This window comes from Poromitra crassiceps (genome assembly GCF_964638095.1).
Source record: "Poromitra crassiceps genome assembly, chromosome: 2".
In the NCBI taxonomy this organism is placed as follows: Eukaryota; Metazoa; Chordata; class Actinopteri; order Beryciformes; family Melamphaidae; genus Poromitra; species Poromitra crassiceps.
This window is the reverse complement of record NC_139624.1, coordinates 50,744,052-50,765,749: the sequence shown is the minus strand read 5'-3', so window position 1 is coordinate 50,765,749 and position 21,698 is coordinate 50,744,052. Positions and strand designations below refer to the sequence as shown.

The following is a 21,698-nucleotide window of genomic DNA, read 5'->3' as shown; positions in this document are numbered from 1 at the left end:
CTTTTCCCGTTTCCCAAGTCATGTAAACAGTGTAATCTTCAATCGGGGGCTCTAAATTGTACTCTTCCTCCACGTTCCAGCTTACGACGATACCGGGGGGCAATCGGATCAGCGCCACCTCAACAGTAACCCTCGAGGGTCTATTAAAATCGACCGCTTCAACGCTCGATCCGTCTGAAAGATAGTGGACAGTGCTGTCTGGACCATTGTGAATTGGGAAAGGAGGTAGTGACTCCATCTTTTCGGCGCGTCTGGTCCACTAAACTAACAGTCTTAGGTAATTGTCCAGTCTCCTGGTTCCCCGATGTCTCCACTTCCTGTGTACAAAAACAGACACAGTCAAATCTCAACATCAACACACTTGACCCATCATCAGCTAACCTTTCCTAATTCGTCATATTATTTCTTCCCATACCCCAGTTCCCAAACTCTGCCCTCTTGTCCCAATTTATACAACGAATGCATGAAAATTTACTTAGATCCTCATTATGTAAAATTAAAAGCCGCACCTTAAAATTGTAGTCAAAAGATCGGAATTTGTGACCTCAAAAAGAATCAACACAAACCTATAACAAATATAATCTCACTCCATGACATGACACTGATTTTTTCTCTCTAGTCATTTACTGAACTAGCTTAAGTGTAGTGCTTTGGTGAAAGTTTCCTGTATGACATCTCCACCCAGCATTATCTCACAGTGTGCCTGTTTTCAGACAAACTATTTTAATTACGACAATAAGTCTCTTCAGCAGATGATGTTTGAAATGTGACCCCCTCCCCAATCCTTTACATTTGGTTATAATGACTTTCCCCTTAGACTAGATGGCTCCTGGGGTGCATTTCAAGCTTACAGCGTTTTCAATGTACTGACTTTGTGGTTTTGTGACATGTCTGTGATACTGAGCTACTGGATATCTTTCAAGACTTCATGGAGGCTGGCTAGACCTCCCAGTTCACTAGTGTGTGGAGGCTGGCAAGACCTCTAGATAGAACAGTAACAGTTAACATTGTTTACATACTTCAAATGCACCTAAGGACAGTCTGTCCTAAAAAGTCATTGTCTTAATTCATAGACAAAATTTTGAACCCTCTTCCCGTCGCCTAGTGTAAATTTCGCTATGTGTAGCTCATCTCAAACGGAAAAATGTTGGTGTATGTTACCTGGGTTTGTGTTAATACCTTTATAGAGATAACTGAGGGAATTCTCAAGTTAATCAACAAAGCCTCCATTTATGCAAATTTGTCAACTAAGCAAACTCATCGTATGAGTTTCTGCAAACTTTCTATTCAGTGAGTATTACTATACAATGTGCAGTATTCAGTGTTCCCCACCGTTGTAATTAATTTCCCGGTTAAATCTATTTTATTTTCCATAACTTATTATATGTGACAATGTGTTTCTGCTGAGACTTAACCGAGCCACACAGGAAACGGACACAGGGGACCCACGAAGCACTGTGTGTTCATCTTTTTACCCATGCACTCCACAATTCACCAAATGATACAACACTCAACTCCATTCAGCCAACAAAGTAAACCGTGCCTCCAGTTTTAGCAGCATAGTCCCCAATGAGGACAACAAACGCCGGAGGCACAGGGGCGACCGTGCCTGATCAGTTAGCAGCTGATGCTCTCACATGGGGCGGGAACTTCGATCACTGAAAGCCGCGTTCCCCCTTGTCGATCTAAACTAATCAACCCACTATCAATACTCAACCCCATTCCTCCTCCATTCAACAATGACCGATCAGCCCGCATTAATCAGCACTGATCAACTCCCACTCCATTCACTCCTCAACCAATCAATCATTACAACACAATAACAATCACACATGATTATTCACACGCTGCAACCCCATTCCTTTCGCTCTCTCAAACACTCCGTTTCCTTATTCTCAAACATGCTGCTGCCTCTCTCCTATGCCTGTACAACCGTGCCTGTTCTCTGCCTCCACCAGCAAAACTACACCACGTCATTCTGTAGGCACTTCCGCCATCAGGAACTCCACACCCGCTACTCTCTAGTTGCCTTCTTTGCTCACATCACAGATACACGCACGCGCATCCTCGTCCATCTTGACCCCGCCTATACAATCAACATCCGGGGTATGTCAGCCGGAGAATCTAACACCGTTTCTCGATTAGCGCTTTTCGCTACTTTACCCGACGGACTTAAAATATAATTTAGTTCGTTATTATTTAACTTGTTGCATAGTTCATGCTAAATGGCTAACTGCTTTAGCATCACACAACCTGTCTGTTTGCATAGTTACTCGCCATCCGCACAGGGCGCATAATCGCGTATATTGACTGTTCGATATGTCTACGCTTAAACCATTTTTTCAGTATGACCCAGATCGTTACTAATAAGGCAATTAGGATAGGGTTTATCACCCCCATCGCCACCAAAAATCTCCCAGACTGGAGCAGAACATCTGTTGTAAGGACCGGTTCAATAACCACTACCCTCGTTCCGTTGCTAATCGCTTCTTTTAAAAGGGGAATCTCTATTATGACATGGCAAAAATACTGTCCGCTGTGCCCGTATCTAACATTTGATAACGTGTAATTAGAAGTAATTACACCCGCCTCCCCTTGACTCTGCTTCACAGAGTTGTTATACACTTCAGTGGAAAGTCTGTGTTGGCAGTATCCTGGAGTTCCCACTCTGTTAAAACACCAATTTACCCTAACTTTACGCTCGGCTTTAAAACTACATCCCAGAGTAAAATACGACCCAAACGGAATTTTCACCTCCCCCGACGGATTATCCAGAATATGCAGTTTAGGATCTGACATAGATATGATCGTTACTATTAGCAACAGCAGAATTGAGCGTTTCTGCCACATTTCTATTTTTAGCATATCAGAGGCGATCTCTCATACTCCTATTCCTCCTAATTTTGTTTGAGTTCTAATTTATATGGCTAAACAGGGCATTCAAATTATTTTATTTAAACTCGCTCCGGTTTCTATCAAAAATCTCAAAGTTCACTGTCAATAGTACAGTATTTCTCAATGAACCTATTCTCAACTCTCTATAACCACATCAAAGGTCGCCACAAGAGCCACGCTTGCCGCAGCCGCTTCCTTCTGAGAACACTACACCCGCTGTTATATGTCCCTTCAAGAACAACTTACTTTCACTTCTAATGTCTTCCTATAATACAATGAAGCGCCGGGAGAATCAGTAGTTCTATTAATGAAAACTCTATATCCATCCAATTTGAAAGTTCGACTATTTTGCAGTAAAACCTCTCTATTGAATGTGTTTCAAAATAGCCGATTACCGTGGCATTCTCGCAATGAATAATACTCCACACATGCCACCCTGTTATTGTGGTTTCTAAAACTCCCCCTATTTTAATAAAAATTATCAAGGCAGGCATATAAAATCACTTCACCCCCGTCAATTGTCAGTTTTACTCTGACAAGGCGTCCCTTGTCAGAATCGAACTGTCACTTTGAGCCCAACTGCACTCCCTCTCCAAATCCAGGAGTGTGGCTAATTACACAATTTATTTATCCCTCTATGTTATACAGAAAATGTACTTCAATCTCCCTGCGGTTTTGATCCTAAATCTAACGAGTTTTTTCCTCGTTCATCTTGCTTCAGTCCAGACACACAAGCAATGGAATCCTATTGTCTATACCAGGACTATTATCGGACTATCGGACTATCGGATTATCGGACCTTCGGACTATCGGACTATCGGACCTTCGGACTATCGGACCTTCGGACCGTCGGACCTTCGGACTGTCGGACCGTCGGACCTTCGGACTGTCGGACTGTCGGACCTTCGGACTGTCTCAGTTGTTCCACCCTCTCTACAATCCTGTTTTCCCCTAGATCCCGGAACGATATATCTAAATACTATGAGGTATAGGAAATACTTATAAAATTAAACTTAGAAGAATTTAAAAAAAAATTATTTTCTGACACTACTGTAAGGAACAAATTATTTTGACTCAATCGTTCTACTCTTTGTACTATTCTATTTCCCCCTAGATTTTGGCACAATATATCTTCTGTTATGAGGTATGTGAAATAATTATTAAAAATAAATTTGGATGAATTCTAAATTTTAATAAAAATTAAAAAAAAAAAAAAAATTATATTTTGGCCTTTCCTCTTAAGAGTGGAGTCTCCCTTTTCACAGATGCCAGCTCCCGTTAGGGATTCCGTGGTGGTTTAGTTGTCACCGTAAGGTATCAGCCACCGGTATGCACTGGTCAGAATCTGCTATTTCGGCTAGACTCTTAACTTAAGGTATCCAAGTGTGTGTGTGTGTGCTAAACTACTCACTCTACACACAGCAGCGTGCCAAATTTCACTTTCACATTCAAAAAAAAAAACTTATGTCGTCATTTTTAAATGTACTCTCCTATTACCCCACATTCTCGCGCTTTAGGAAAAACAGCTCTAAATATTATCCTCTTTAAGAAATAATTACTAAGCACAGCTATTTATTTCTCCTGCCAGAGTTGTTTAGTTATCTTCCAGCTTCTGAGGACCTCTTCTGTGCCCTCCCTGGTCAAACCCTGCAACCTCTGGGCTTGACACACGCCAGTAATGAAAGTGATTTTGAGTCGCAATGCTCAGAACCTTAGTGTTCAATCAAGAAGCTTCTAGTGAGTTTACTGGTTACTGGCCGAGTTTCACACTTTGTTTCATACCTCGGTAACCAGCTCTCACCGCTCGATTGTATAGGGTTTTAGAACCATCCAGAAATGCTTTCCAGGATGTTCTCCCAAACACTGTGACCGTGCAACACCGATAGTCACTCGTTAGCGTGTGCTAACAGTTCTTTTAAATATCACTTTCAATTACACACAGTTTCAGAGTCAGTGCTAACTTAGAGCACTATCAACAGACTTCTGAAATCCCTCCACAGTAATTGGTTAGACAAATACAGTTTTACAGATTATCAGAAAAAACGTTTCTAGTGCTTGATCATCTTCCAAGCCCTTAGCCAGGTCAAACCCCCACACTTTCCCGTGAAACTGTCCCTATGTCCCTAGCGTTTGATTGTCTTTCAAGCCCGTAGCTTGGTCAAACCCCCGCGCTATCCTGGAACTATTCCTAGTGTTTGATTGTCTTTCAAGCCCATAGCTTGGTCAAACCCCCGCACTATCCCTGGAATATTAGGCTATTACTCCTACTCAGTTAGGTAAAAATGTCCTATATATAATTTATTCTCCAGATTTAATGTCGGCAATTCACACTCCTACCTTCAATCAATCCTCTGAGCATCAGACCGATTTACATATGCCAAAGTGCAGACTTCAATATAATAGGCTCCGCTTACCTTGGACGAGGCGGCCACCCTTGTCAGAGGTCTGATGCCCAAAGAAAGATCGAAGTCTCTCCTACTCAGAGAACGTCGGCGTCACCAACTATTAGAAATTAGCAAAGTTGACCAATCAATTAGATGGAAAAAGGATTGCAATCAAAGATGACTCAATTTCCCGTGTTCGTTAATTCTGGTGGAGAGTGAAAGTGAAAAGTGAAGAAACGACACCAAGTCTTGGACTGAAGTTCAGGTCTCCTCCAATGAAGAAGCAATCTTTATTTCATCAAGCAGTGGTTTATATACAATCAAATTAGAGGCTGGATCTTAATAGGGGAGTTTCCATGTGTGGGTATGCAGATTGCCAATTTCGCTATTCTCATTGGGTGCTTATCTTCCTGGGGGGTGTGCAAACAGGTGGCTCAAACTGTGTACGTGCACATACATACATATGCACACAGAACGTCCTGCGCACACACATACACGCACACACTCAGAGAACATCCTGTGCACACACCTACACACACACATTCAGCATCTCATACGTCACAGGCGTCAGCTCTCAAAATGCATATCATGCGTCACAGGCGTATAACGAAACTAGTGGAAAAACCCTGTGGTTAAACCATGCATGCTTAACCTCTGTTCTTTATGTCTTCATGGGGACTAAAAGACGGCACCTTAACCACAACGCCTTTACTGAGACGAGAGACGACGCAACACCTCTTAACCACAATAGGCATGGAAATAAACGTCCATCTTACTTTTAGATAACTGAACTGTCGACACTTTTGTGTGTGACCTCAGCAGAAATGTCAAATGGGGACAGAGGACCTGTCTGCAAACCATTTTCCCCTCCTGCTTTTATGAGGAGGAACTTTGACCTTAAGGAAACTTGGATCAATTCCAACAGTTTCCAGCCATTACGTTATGCACATAATGGAGTTGGTTGAAGAGGAGGCGCATTGATTGATGTGATTAAAACATCGCCAGACACCAGTCAAACCCTAAAACGAGGGAATTAATCTCATTCCCCAAATAAATGTGAGGTAGTCTAAAGAGAAAACATGATGGAAAAAGTGGTCTGCTGTAGGCTATGCCTCTCCTGATCTGCTACACCCATGCGTGCGTGCTGTTGTCTCGCTATGAAAAACATTGACACTATTAATTTAAAGTTTCTTGATTATACAGAGGTAGGCCTACATAAAATAGATTGCCAGGCGCCACTCTTCAATTCGGCATATAATCCACAGAGATGTTACTCAAGTGAATAAAATGTAAATTCTGGATGTCAGTCGCCTGTTATCCCCACTGGTTATCTTCTGTCTACCTTCGTTAAAAGTGCATGTTTGGTTAAAGATTCGCTAAAGCCGTTTCCATGCACTTATCGTTTTTCTTTTTATCGATAGCTTTAAATGTTGTACATCGCCCTCCATGGCATAGTGAAGTACTTTATGATGGCTTCTAGACAATATCAGGCCTCAAAAAGTTGTTTAGAGCCTCTTGGGATATAACTTTGACAGTGACGGCTGCCATTTATTCTAGTCAGCGTGCCCTGTGTTTGTCCAAGTGAGCACGGGGAGTGGGGCTTAGCGATAGGTCAATTGACACAAAACTTGAAATGAGTAAATAAGTGGGTAAAGAAAATACTGTTTCATACTGGGTCCTTTTGTGTCAAAAAGGCAGCGTAAACACAGGTGGAAGAAAAATACTAATGAGGGTTTCCAACTTCCATGATTGGAATTTCCATGTGTTTATTCTGCCTTTTCGACACAAAATGGCCCCCGTGAAAAGGGTCTATCTTGAATTGGCATACTTTTTTGGCATGGGAAATGATCAAATTTAAAGATAATGAATATTAGGACAAAATATCAGCTATCAGCGACTTCAGTATGAAAACGTTGGTATCAGCCTTTGAAGACCCATATTTCTGGAACCCTAGTAAACAAGCCTGCTTTTTATTACATTATAAAATGGAGTGAATTGCCTCCTATGTTTTAGAAAAGCATGAATATGACTACCAGATACAATAAGCCCCACCCACCCATAGAAGTGTCCTCTGACAAACTCCTGGATGCGGGCCTTGCTTGTGGAGTGCAGGTTCTGAAACTCATGCATGGCCGAGAACTTCTTCACGTTCAGTCCGTTCGGGGTTATCACATCTGTAGCATCAACACAGAAACAACAACAGAGCTTTAATGGCAGCAGATGAACAGTTCAGCTCAAATTGTTCTCCTGTAAGGAAACTTTGATCTGAAGAAAGGATTTGCAGCAAATTATACAATATCGAGGTATAGGCTACCGTAATACATGTATAAACAAGACAGGCATATGGTTAAATGTAGTTATGGGTAAATGTATGTCTTTATGTATACACATCTATGGGTTTGTATGTATGCAGGTAACGCTAAGCAGAGATATTTGTGACCATATCTATTTGCCTGTTTTTCTTTTTATTGTCTAACCCTCTTTGTACTCTGTATAATGTCAATTATAATGTATGTACTGTATGTATGTATGTACCGTATGTACAGTATGTATGTATGTGTGTGTGTGTGTGTGTGTGTGTGTGTGTGTGAGTGTGTGTGTGTGTGTGTGTGTGTGTGTGTGTGTGTGTGTGTGTGTGTGTGTGTGTGTGTGTGTGTGTGATGTTGTTGTTATTATTTCTTTATCATTATTATTTTTATTATACAGTATTTATTTATTTATTCATTTGTTTATTTATTTATTCTCTCTCACACACACATTGGTCTCTCCGCCTTTACACACAAAAAGAAATGTCATCAAGTTGTGCTGCAATAAGATGTATGCTTGCATGATGTATGATGACAATAAAAAAAAACATGAAAATACACAATAAAAACAAACAAAACCACAATGAAATCACCAAAATACACACCATATCATTCATGAATTGAGGAATGCCAATTCAATTCCAATTCCTCTGTTGAATTGGAATTGATAAGTTAGTTGGATGCAGTGAAAGCCTTCCCCACCTGGCTGCCTCTGCAGCATGTGATTGGCCTCCACAGCGGTGATCTGGGACACGGTGGTGAAGACGTGAGCGCAGTGGACGGCCGCTCTCTCCAGGCAGTAGCGATGGTAGATCTGCCTCTCGCCCGCTTCCTTGTCGACGTCGAACTGCAACATACAGAAAGGTTAAAGGTCAATGTGACGTAAAAGCAAACAAGTGTGTGTCTAACCTACATGAGTCAAATGGATTGCTGTACATATTTTTGAAGAAATCAAATTAAAAACTCGTTTAAAAAACTCTCGTAACGGGTCAAGTCCCGTCTTTTATTGTCACACGAACACCACAACACATGCATGCGGCCACAACACACTCATGCTGACGGTGGCCGGTGAAAAGTGTCCTCTGCATTTAACCCATCCAGGCATGTCCTTTCCTCCGGGGGGCAGGCCAGGAGCAGTGGTCGCTTTCTCGTACAGCGCCCGGGGACGTCACTGGTCGGATGACGATGACGATCTGATCTTCTGCATGTTTTTAGTGGGGGGGTTATATACGGAGGAACCCCCCGGGGGAGCACGGGGAGAACATGCAAGAGAGAAAGGCCCTTACGACGAGATACCCCACCTGGGCAGTAGGCACTGAAGATATGGGGGGGAACACAACCACAGCGCCCACAGTGTCCCAGGCGAGAATCGAACTCAGGACCTTCTGACTGTGAGGCGACAGCTCTACCACTGAGCCCCAGAGCAAGCTGCTATATCATCAGCCCAAAGATGCCTCCTTCCATGATTGGTAGGAAGTATTAATGCATTTCGTTGGTGGCGGTCTTCTCTCCCAATCCCCGTTTGGTGCCCATGCCCGGGCAATTTGCATATAACCCCATAAGTGTCCTTGCTATTGCTTAACCTCAGTCAGCCCACGTCCTGACAATTTGCACAACCCATCATCCCTGGCAATTTGCATATAACCCCATAAGTGTCCTTGCCAATGCTTAACCTCAGTCAGCCCACGTCCTGACAATTTGCACAACCCATCATCCCTGCATTCTGCTTAAACATCAGTCAGCCCATGTCCTGGCAAGTCAGCCCCCGTCCTGACAATTTGCTCAACCCATTATCTCTGCATTCTGCTTAAACCTGTCAGCCCACGTCCCGAGAAGTCAGTCCACATCCTGACAACTTGCTCAACCCATTATCCCTGCATCCTGCTTAAACTTCAGTCAGCCCACGTCCTGACAAGTCAGCCAATGTCCGACAATCTGCATAACCCATCATTCCGGCATTTGCATAAACCTCAATCAGCCCTCGGCCCCCTTTTCCTCATCTCTCCCCATCATCACATGACAGGATCCTGGTTCATCCTTCACTTCAAGACCACACTCCAGAAATGCAACATCCCTGCAGAGAACTATTCCAGTCACTCCTTCAGGATCGGAGCAGCCACATCAGCAGCCATGTCCTCCGCCTCCCTTCAACAACTGGGGCGCTGGTCCTCATCCGCCTATGCATCTTTCATTCGACCAGAGCAAGACACCATATTATCAGCCCAAAGATCCCTCCTTCCATGACTAAAGAGGCAACAAGCACTTCGTTGGTGGTGATCAAACTCTCCTTTTCCTCATCAATGCGCCCATGCCCGGGCTATCCACATCCACGCCCTTGCAACCCCGCTTTGCCTTAAAAAACCCCGGTCAGCCCCTCATCTCCCGACATGCCTAAATTCTCCCCCCGTCAGCCCACGACCTGACTAAAGCATACCCCAGGCGAGCTCCATGACCCCCGTTTTCACTCTCCCAGTTCCTGAAATAACTTTAAATTCCTTTGGGGGATGTCCTATCTCATACAGCACTGACGCCCCTCTCTCATAAGCAAGAGGAGCGTCACATCATGGAGTCATACGCCATACTCAAACTGTCTATTCTGATTCAATAAAGTTTGTTAAAATTATATTACGAGTCTCTCATGATTGAAGTGTAGTCGCAGACTGTAGTTCAATCATGGAAGACCAAATAAGGCATTAATAGAGCACCCCATGCTGTCATACCCCTCAGCCCAAATGACGTCACTAAATGACGTCACCATCTCCGACGTCACCTTCTCCATGACAGAAACTCCGGCCAGAGGTGATCAAACACACTAACAGTCTCAGTCGTGGTGGCTACATTGATAGTAAAACTAAACATCCTGGCCACACAAACATTGCCATTACCACATAATGCAATCAAAACATGAGCACAACATCACTAAACCACGTTTTTAACTGTAACAGTAATAATCTTCCCACAAGAACATGAACTCCCATAATCCTTTGCGCTTCTTAGAGCAGAACTGTCACCAATCAGAGCGACCGCCTCCTCTGGTCGCTACATAATGCTATTTTCGCTTGTGAAACAATCTTCAGTCTGTGTATATCAATATTTGTGTTTAAATAGCAGCTGATGGAAAAAAGTTAGCCGGTTCTATGTGGCGGACTCTCCACTCTCTGTCCCCTCTCTCTCTCTCTCTCACTCCCTCAGCAGACAGGCACAAAGCCACACATGTAAAATCTCCCAGCATCCATTGAGCTACATTTCGATAACAAATAGCATCCAAATTAGCCTAAATAGATAAAAAGGTAGATAGAAATAATGTTAACACAACATGCAATTGTCGAACATTTCAATATTGGACAAAATAAAATCTCGAAATCAAAACACAACCCTATGTGAAACATATATGTCATCCTGGTGGTATAAATATCCCTTGTAGACTTAACGTAATTTAGGAGATGAGTGAGCCGTAACTCGCCGTAACTCGGTTCTACTGTGACTTCCTAGACTTATCTGGCACAACGATAGAGCCCATATATATTTTGTGATGCCATGTCTGTTTGTTTGCTCGACATATATATATTTTGTGATGCCATGTCTGTTTGTTTGCTCGACTTTTCGTGCTGGAAATGTAGCCTACTTCCATATTGTGGCACCTAGAGACCACAGCCACAGGCTCCAACGTTGTTAAGGCACACACACCAAGAAGCAGCTTAATATTGTAGCGTTTCAGGTAATCCAAGTATTACCTGTAATGTGATGTGCAACATAAGTGTCTGGATTGTAGCTAGGAACTAATGTGTGTGGGTGTATTCCTAGGGGAAACGGGGTATATAAGACCAGCGGCCGCTGTGCCGGGGGGAGTCTAGCTATGGAGCGAGCTGAGACGGTTGTTATGTGTGGAGCTAGCTGTGTGAAGCTAGCTGCTAGGAGCTAAAGAAGCCTGTGAATAAAGAACCTGTACCAACTACAACCCTCCGTTCTTTGGCGTATCACCGATACGTTACATTGGTGTCAGAAGTGAAGCGGTAACGCCTGATTTCGGTCGAGAGGGGAGAGAGTGAGGAGGAACGGCAGAGGAAAAGTTGGAGATCAAAGGCTCGAGCGACCTAGCGGTAGCGAGCTAGCTGTGTGAGCTAGCTGCTACGAGCGCCACGTGTGATGGTGCGATTAGAAGAATGCCTGTCGGCGAACGGGAGAAAAGAGGGGCTGACGACAGAGATCAGCTCGATGCTGGCGGGCATGGAGGCCCGTGTGTTGAAAGAAGTCAGACGGCTGGTGGAAGAAACTCCTGCCTGGGCAGTAGAGGTGATGCGGACGCTGCGAGAAGTCATGCAGCGGGTGGATTTGATGAGCGCAGAGGGAGCGCAGTGTGGAGAACGGCCGGAGGAACCACAAAATAGACTGTGTTGGAGCTGTGGAGAACCGGGCCATGTGGCGAGGTGGTGCCGAGGCGGACCCGGGAGACGGACCGGGTATGCGGGACAACGACATGGACAGCAGGGAGCCTGCTGGGCATGCGGCGCGATTGGACATTTAGCCAGAGAATGTCAAGAAGCAGGCGGCGGACAGGTGAGACTTTGTTGGGCTTGCCAGTCGCCTGAACATTTAGCTAGAGACTGCACTAAGAGTGCGAACGCTGGAAGAGACACACAGCCGGGGGAGCAGCCTGAGCTACAAGCAGCGGAGCAACGGGGCAGTACAGAGCCGATTGTTCTGGGCAGGAGAGTGACTGTTGAGCCGGCCCAGGCTAGCTGCTCTGGAGCGGGGATCGTTTTGAACAGCCAGAGGGAAGTGAGCGACATCATCTGCAGAGCTGTTACAGTCGGGGGAGCGGCACTCGTGTCCCCGGGGGAGCGAGAGGGGTCAAGGCCGGAGGAGACGGCCCAACCAAGCCGCTACACAGCCCCCACGGCTGCACTGCAGAAAGCCGAGGTGGAGATCGACGCCGATGGTGTTCGCCCTGCTGTCCTCAACACGCCGCCCCCTGGGGGAGCGGGACGGGAGGACGAGCGAGTGCAAGAGGTGGAGCAGACAGACGAAGAACAGGGCCATCTGGGAGGTCGACGGGCATGAGCGGAGACGCAGACAGATGGAGGATGCGGATATCGGTCCGGTGTATGCGTGGGTGGCGGCCGGACGCCGGCCCCCTGTGGAGGAGATTCACATGTTTTCCGGTGCCACGAAAGGACTGTGGAACATGTTTTCGGACCTGAAACTGGGTGGAGCTGGGGTTTTAGAGAGAAAGGGGCACGGGAAAAGCGGGACCCAGTGGGTTGTACCCGGTTGCCTGCGAGAATTGGCACTGAAGTGGATGCACAAGGGCCCATACGGTGATCGTGGGCCCGAAGAGACACTCAGCCTCATCCGTGGACATTTCTACTGGGGCAAACAAAAGGAGGACGTGCGGAGATACTGCAGGGAGTGTGAGGTCTGTGGGGCACAAAGGGGGGACCGAAAAGAGTTACACTGCAGAGGACTAACCCCACTGGGGGTTGAGCGGGACTAGCGTGCTTCAGATGGGACAGAAGCTGTAAAAGGGGGGATGGAAATAGTGGTTGAAGTGAAGTGGGATAATGGGAGTAAGAAAAAAGGTTTAAATGAAGGTAATGGAAAAAGAATGATGTAAATGTTGGGGCTTGTGTTAAGTGAAAATGTTGGTGAAAAGGGTGCTAATGGGAAGTAACTAAATGATGGTGGGAGTGAATGCAAAATTAAGTGGTGTTAAAGAGAAGGGCTATTGGAATGGGAATGTGAACGGAAATGTGGGTTGAATTTAAAGGAATGGGAAAAGAGGGAAGAAATGAAAAGAAATGCAAATGGTGGTGGTGGAACGGAAATTGAAAAGTGTGCTGAAAAATAAGAGACAAATTGGGGGAATACAAAATGTTGTGGGGTGGTGTGTTTTGGTACAGGGGGATATGTGTGGGTTGTGGGTGTTAACGTGGGCGTTAACAAATGTTGGGTGAGGAGTATGTAGCGTTTCAGGTAATCCAAGTATTACCTGTAATGTGATGTGCAACATAAGTGTCTGGATTGTAGCTAGGAACTAATGTGTACAGTGTGGGTGTATTCCTAGGGGAAACGGGGTATATAAGACCAGCGGCCGCTGTGCCGGGGGGAGTCTAGCTATGGAGCGAGCTGAGACGGTTGTTATGTGTGGAGCTAGCTGTGTGAAGCTAGCTGCTAGGAGCTAAAGAAGCCTGTGAATAAAGAACCTGTACCAACTACAACCCTCCGTTCTTTGGCGTATCACCGATACGTTACAATATTAAAATAGGAATCTTTATTATCGACAAAAATATATATATATGTTTTCATTAAAACAGCTCATAGCATCACAGCACAGGTTGGTTGACACTTGTTACATATCACCACGTCATGATAGCACGCAGCAACAATAATTACGTGTAAGGGCTCCCGCAGGATGGTGGTCTTACACTAAGTTATACAATCAAATCAAACTAATGTATCACAATGAGTCGGCCACTCATTACGAAAGACACCTGGGGCTCGCGCTCCCGAAAGAAAGCAGCAACAGCACACCAGCCTGTCGCAGCCTCGCTGGTATGAACGTATAGGTTACCCCAGCGGTGCGTACAAGACCCCAGCCCTCCGTCGAGGCGTGATTTCTAACCCCACATAGGATAAGCAATAACCACGCCCTGTGGCGCCGGGATTGGCCAGGAGCATTGAAGCTTGGGACTAAAGCACCTGGGGTTTTTCATCTTTTAAAATAAAGATGTTTAAAAAACTATTGCTTGTTACATTTTCAGTGCTGTACCTTTTCTCTGGGTAAGAATTGAGCTTGAAATTAACGATAATGATACATTATATTATATGAGCTATGAACGTGAACACAACACCGTTTATATTATTGCATGTTTTTGTAGATTGTGTACATTGTGTAGATTACAATTATTATGCTTATTATTAGTATCGCTGGGCTGCGTGCCCTCCAGTGTTGCTCCTGGCCAATCCCGGCGCCACAGGGCGTGGTTATTGCTTATCCTATGTGGGGTTAGAAATCACGCTCCGTCGAGGCAAACAGAGCCCAGCAGCCGTGGAATCACCAGAAAAGCGCCACAGATTCGCCAGATACTGTACACGCCTACTGTCTGGATAGGCCAAGCACAAAGATCGACAGATCAGACCGCCAAAGAGAAACAATGCACCGGGACATACCAAACAGTTTGGACAGGAGGGGTGTAAATGAAGCAACTCAGTAGTTGTTGAAGTCCGAAAAGCAAACATTACACACAAACAAAAAGTTTATATATTTTTATCTAATCAAAATTGTATACCCATTGTATACATGGCCGCCTGGCACAGTGATTGCACACAGTGCCTCAAAATGGCGTGTGTGTGTGCGCGCGAGCGCATGCAAGCTCAACTCTGCTAGGGAAGGAATAGGCCATTCATCTGTGGAGCGCCGGGGGTCATAGATTGAGGATGATTCTTTTTAAGTGTTGGTGCCCTTTTGCACATAATTTCGAGGTTTAATCAGTTAGAATAGCGACATTGTATATGTTTAATAAACCTATAGCTGTCTGAGTCCCCTTCTACTGTAGTTGATGGCCCCAGGAGGCTCAATTTAAAGTCGAACTGAACTCGTTCGGAGCCCAAGTGGCGCGTGGGTCGGAGTACGTTTCAGACTGAAAACATAACTTGTCTGACTTGTCTGCTCTCCTCGGGAAGAGCCTGGTGATGTTTAGTGGCTGAGTGGAGCTCGGCGAGCCGCAGGCAGCCAACTGCCACTGAAGAAGAAGGCCTATGCGTCGAAACTTGTTTGTTGCTGTGCCCTACCCAGACTACAGGTATTAAACCTTTGAAAGGACTTTTTTGTGTGCTGGCCTTTTCTGCTGTGACTTGATATTATATGTGCCTTGCACTGAAGTTATTTATACATTTTTTGGAGTGTGCTCGCTGTTGCCTGTCAAACATCGCTACCCAACCCTAACTAGTCAATAAAGCTAAAAATGCATATTATGATATGACACGATATGATACGATACAATATGATATGATACGATACGATATGATACGATATATGATACGATACTTTCAAGTGCCTTCTGACTTGATGTTGGGGCTTCATGTTCAGAACACCTTCTTTTCAGAAAACCAAAGGCTGTCAATTATCCAGCTGGCCAGCATGTGGCCTTTAGGTTCACCCTGACCTTTCGGCTGTGAGCAAAGGAGGTCCAATTACAAACATAGAGGCCAAACACTGGCCCGTCCTGTGTGTGTGTGTGTGTGTGTGTGTGTGTGTGTGTGTGTGTGTGTGTGTGTACCCAGCAAGCACGGACGGACCCGGACGAATCGAGAGAGCCCAATCGGGGTCAGCTCAAGTCATATCATGACGACTCAGATCTGGCCCAAGTATCACTATCCAACTAATTTCACTCACCACTGAAATATCCATGAGGATAACTAAATGGTTGCAATCAATCACATATTTCTCAGCCTGGGCTATTTTTTATCCAGAATCCGAGTGATCAGCACTTGCATGTGGACACTGGACAATCTGCGCTGATTAACAAACTGTTTATTCGTGGAGGTACGTGACTACAGGAGATGAATTGCAGGGGAATCCTGCAATTGTCTCACTTGCATATCTTGTTGCCAGATTCCCAGCAAACATCGTCTTGACCGTGACGTCACCAGACGATAGAATTGTGGTTTGGCATCTACCATCTAAGTCTGACGTTCTCTCCACGTTCCTCCAATGTAACGTTTAGACTGTCACTTCAAAACAAAAAATATTGATCTCATATTGCTTTGAAAACACCACATGTAGGTGTCTTTTGTGTTTTTGTTGAATAAAATGACATTGGATTGACAATTTACCTGTTGTGTGATCAGATAGACATGCACTCCATGTGCAATGACGACTTTTATTGAACGCCCTTTTCTTTTTTTAATATGAAAACACGTTTATGTCATATAAGTGCAAGTGTCTCTTGCTATTGGCTTGTATTTATCACAAACTTCCTGAATCCTGTGGTCCCATCCTGTGGTCCCAATCCTGTGGTCCTGTTGTCCCATTTCTCTTGCCGTAACTAAACGCAGTGTTGTGGGTTTTGGATGTGCTATGCTGTCTGCTAGTCACGTTGGTTATATTATCGTAAATGCTATAAATATACCTGTCTCATCGCTGGTTGAAATCATGAAACAGAATTAGCGAGGCAGCTAGCCTATCAACGCAACTTCCAGTCGGGACCGTCAAAATGCTAAGTGCTCAATGTTAAGTATCTCTATATATGACCAAATCCGTAGCATTTGTAACTAATTCGGTGGCCTAATGGATAAGACACATGACTGCGAAGCGGACGCCGCAGGATCGAATCCCGCATGAGGTGCGATCTTTTGTCTTTCAAAAATCGTTGAATCTGGACACGTTGTGGGGAAGTAGAGGAATTACGTCGCTACGATTTCCATTCAGAATATAGAATTAGACCCTGACTAGATGTAGTGGTTTGACGTGCAGCTGACGTGTAAATGTTTGCTGGGTTGTTTTGAAAGAGAGAAAATACACTGCGAGGCGTAAACTATACATTTGAGTTGGGAGTTGCATGTTGTAGCATGTGTTTCGGGGTTCTGCTTACACAGATTGTAAACTGTTACACACACTGTGATGTGCGATCCACAAAAGTTCGGTAAAGTTGGAAATATATTGACAGATTCGCACTTCCCGGATCAAGAGCTCATAAACGAAGCGTGTACTGCACACACGACTCTTTCCCATCTTATGGTAGACAACGAACTACAACCTCATTTTCACCTAAATGAGCGATCCTCCGAGCTGGACAAATAACTATGCTGCGGGCGGTGAGGCGAGTGCTTCGGGATGTCAGACTTGACGGCAACGTTTTAAATAAACAAGTTTCTGCCATAATCCTATATGGTATACTATATCCGTGTTTCATCTTGTTTGTGTGTGCAGGAGCACTGGCAAAAATGTTGGTGACACTTGTAAATTTTGAGGGGACCCTCAATGATTCTTCCAGATTAAGGTTTGAATTTAATTAGCTTTCGTTTTTAATAAAACTGTCCCGACTCCATGGATGTTATACTGGTATAAAAAGAACAAGGGGTGCATGTTTTGAAACTAGGCTATATTAGTCAACCTACAGCAGAATGTTTCAGTGAACAGATAGCGTAGCTGTAAGTCGTAGATCACGAGTTCAAATCCCACACGGGGCGGTATTATATTTTTTGAAAATGTAGCATAAAATTGTTAATCTGGACATAATTATAGCTTTATGTATAAAGTTGCTGAATATACACTGTTTACATAGCAGAATAACTGAACATGCCCATTCATGGTAACGGTCATATTTCGACGTCAGCTTGACGTTCCCGCGTAGACGTCTAAATCATCCCCAAATCACCATGTGATCTGGCCTAGTCCTGAACGTCACTGGAACACGTCATCACAACGTTATCATGACGTAATTTTGCTTGCTGGGTACCAATAGTGTGTATGTGCACGCGTGCGTGCGTGCGTGCGTGCGTGTGTGATGTTTCTGTGTGTGTCTAGAAATGCTGTTGTTGTCAAATGGAAACTTTGTAACTCCAATTTTGGTCATTCCCATGTTCTCAGATGGGTTGAGAAGTTAAGAAAATTATTAGAAATTTACTTTTTTTATGAATGTAGGCTATATTGGAGATTTACTTCACAATAAAAGCATTTGAAACAAAAAACCTTTTTTCCACCTCTTGGGATGATGAAAACCGGTGCATGGGATCGTCACCCATGTATACCCATACACATTTTAACAATCAACAGAACACATATAAGCCGTCATCTGATTTTCCACCTTTTTTCCCTGTTTGTGTTTAGGGATGCAGGATAAAGATTTTTTTTTAATTTATTTTTTTTATAAATGCTGCAGCTGCACACTTACTGTTTAAACTTGAATTATAATTGTTGTTTTTCTTTGTTCTTTGATGTGAATGTATGGCTTTTTGGCACCTATATGTAAACTTTTAAGGTTGAGATAATTGTATTATCATTATATGGTCCAAATATTTCAGTAAAGCACTTGAAACACTTGAAATATTCTTGCTTGGGTGGTATCATTCTACTTGAAATGATGGTAAAATGTATTATTTTTAGTAAAATAACATGTCACGTGTGCAATGCAATATTTGTAATGGAATCATTATGGGACACGGCTAAGAGCCAAACATAGCCATAGTTCCATAATGATTCCATTTGCATTGCACACGTGCTACACTATGCTAGCTAACGCTGTGCCAGGTATTAGCCGTGTCCCATAAAGATTCCATTACAAAACACGTTAACGTTAGCCAAACGTTTTTTTGGTTACACAATGCATTGCCAGCTATCTCAAAAACTAATGTGACAGGATAAGGTCCGTTTGATATGTTGTTAAACGCGTTATTTTACACCGTTTGAAAGAATTAACCCACCTTGAATTCTTTGAACAGGTCTGGGTGCCTGTCTTTCAGGTGCTTGGCGAGATTGGATGTGTTACCCTTGCCATAAAAAGTTGAATGTAGGCTAAGTAAGCAGCAGAAGCACTATTGTTTTTGTTTTAAATACTTGAGGCCACTGGTGTTGCACTGTCTGCACTCACTGCCATACAGAGTTGAATGTAAGAAGTATGCAGAAGCACATTGTTTTGTTTTAAAGTTGAAGGCTACATGCCATTTGTTCATTGGAAATGGTTGCATACTTTAATAAAGGAGATCTCACCGCTGTTTACATGCTTTTCCGATCGGCTAACACGCTAGTTGTAGCCTACTTAGCTCAGCTGTTAGCTACTTATCTTAGCTCTCTGCCTCGCGGTAAGATGTTCATGTTCCTTACGCATAACATTCATGTATATTTGCTGGAAAGGGAGACGTCTCCCGCTACTGTTGATGTCCAGAGACACTGGGAAATGTGTGTTTGTTTATTTGTTGCGTTGCGTGTAACGTTAACATGGGCGCGGACCCTCTGCGGCCGTGAGCGACTCTGTCAAGTTGAACAAGATCAGATCAGGGCAGACAGGAAGTCCGAAACCGGACATTCGTCAAATAAAACAAATTTCAAAGTAAAAGCCCATCTTGATGAAAGGGTGCCAGGAGTCGTGTATGCAGCGATTGGGACACACATGCTCCCATAGGCCAGTGCAAGCACCGGCCTAAAAAAAGAAGCTAAAAACAAGGCTTTTTCATAGGTCCTGAAAAGCAAGTGTGTCTAGTCTACACATCAAACATCCAGAAACCCTTCCCTCCCTTTCTCTCTGTCACACACACACACACACACACACACACACACACACACACACACACACACACACACACACACACACACACATACACACACGCACACACACGCACACACACACACGCACACACACACACACGCACACACACACACACACACCTTGTCCAGATTGTTGTAGAAGTCGACGCTCCCGGCGCAGAGGTATCGGCCCAGCAGTGTAGCGTGCGTGGTGAACACCGTGGCCATGGGGAGCTTACGGGAGCGGGAGAGGATGAGTCCGGCTCCGGCCTGCCACTCGTGGAAGTGGGCGATGACATTGGGCTTGTCTTCGAGCTGGTCTGTTAACTGGGAACCAATCAGATGAGGCAGCTTGAGCAGATGTTGGAAGTTACCCGAGATTACATCAGTTCACGTTTAGTAGTGGCGGATCGTACCCACACTTGAGAAAAGTAGTAGTAGTATAGGCTATTTTACCCGAAAATAACTTTGGTAGTTCTAAGTCACCTATTAGGCTACTTGAGTTAAAAGTCAGATATTTAATTTAGGCCTACTTAAGTATCAAAAGTAATTTTCTGATATTAAATGTACTTATTGAAAGTACAAGTAGTCTACAAGTACAAGTAAATACTATTAATAAAAAGCAAGCAAAAGACATGCCTGGGGTGGAGTGAAAATCTTCTTCTCAGTTTTATAGTGGTTGGCAAACCACCACCAACTTGAATGGAGTGTGGATTGTGATTAATGTAACTTGCAAGCTATTATGCACTGATTCACCAAATATGCTTTACTTGCTTTCCAAATTTTCTTTATAATACAAATTGTTGCGGAAGCCTCACGTCTGCATATTGCTGGGTTTGCATTCCCCTTCGACTGACGTTTAGATAAAACTATTACACAGAACTTGTGTTATTATCATGTTATTTGGGTTATAATTCCTTCAAAGGTGACAATACAGTAGGCCTACATCATTTTCCAAAGCTTCTCCCAGCTTGGAGGACAGTGTCCAGGACTTTTCCAAGACCACAGAAACCCATTGAGCATGCATGAGCATCAGTGTTGAGTATCTTTATGGAATTTCTTCAAAGTGTCAAATGGTGCAAAACTTTTGGCATGTTGTCAAACTTTACATTGTGATGACGACCCTCCCCCTCTCCTGGCCCCGTCTTGCAGCAGCCTGGTGGTCGGGGTCATTAAAAACTCTCGTAACGGGACAAGCCCGTCTTTTATTGTCACACGAACACCACAATACATGCATGCGGCCACAACACACTCATGCTGACGGTGGCCGGTGAAAAGTGTCCTCTGCATTTAACCCATCCAGGCATGTCCTTTCCTCCGGGGGGCAGGCCAGGAGCAGTGGTCGCTTTCTCGTACAGCGCCCGGGGACCAACTTCGGATGTTGTCGTCACTGGTCGGATGACGATGACGATCTGATCTTCTGCATGTTTTTAGTGGGGGGGTTATATACGGAGGAACCCCCTGGGGGAGCACGGGGAGAACATGCAAACTCCACGCAGAGAGAAAGGCCCTTACGACGAGATACCCCACCTGGGCAGTAGGCACTGAAGATATGGGGGGAACACAACCACAGTGCCCACAGTGTCCCAGGCGAGAATCGAACTCAGGACCTTCTAACTGTGAGGCGACAGCTCTACCACTGAGCCACCGTGCCCATTAGGATGATTGAGTGCACCTAGGGCCGGTGTGCTCCTTGGCGCGTCTCTGCACCTTTTTGTTGTTCTGTTCTTTTGATTTGATGTACTTTGTGGTCTTGTTTCGTCCTTAGTTTTAGTTAATAATTTGTTCTAACTTTTACTTTGACGTATTCCCCCTCATCACTTCCCTGAGCCAGCTTTTAACAACATCCAGCCTATTAAAAGGTAACAG

At 44.4% G+C, this 21,698-nt stretch overlaps 1 protein-coding gene across 1 annotated transcript in view; it reads right to left on the bottom strand.

Moving 5' to 3' along the window:
* gys2 (glycogen synthase 2) overlaps positions 1-21,698 on the bottom strand; it is a gene marked incomplete at both ends in the record, with an annotated part of 71,017 nt that overhangs the window by 27,624 nt on the left and 21,695 nt on the right. The window contains 3 exons of the mRNA XM_083655564.1: positions 7,336-7,453; positions 8,288-8,432; positions 19,971-20,156. Of these exons, the coding sequence (XP_083511690.1) occupies positions 7,336-7,453; positions 8,288-8,432; positions 19,971-20,156 (449 nt within the window). The remainder of the gene's footprint in view (positions 1-7,335; positions 7,454-8,287; positions 8,433-19,970; positions 20,157-21,698) is intronic.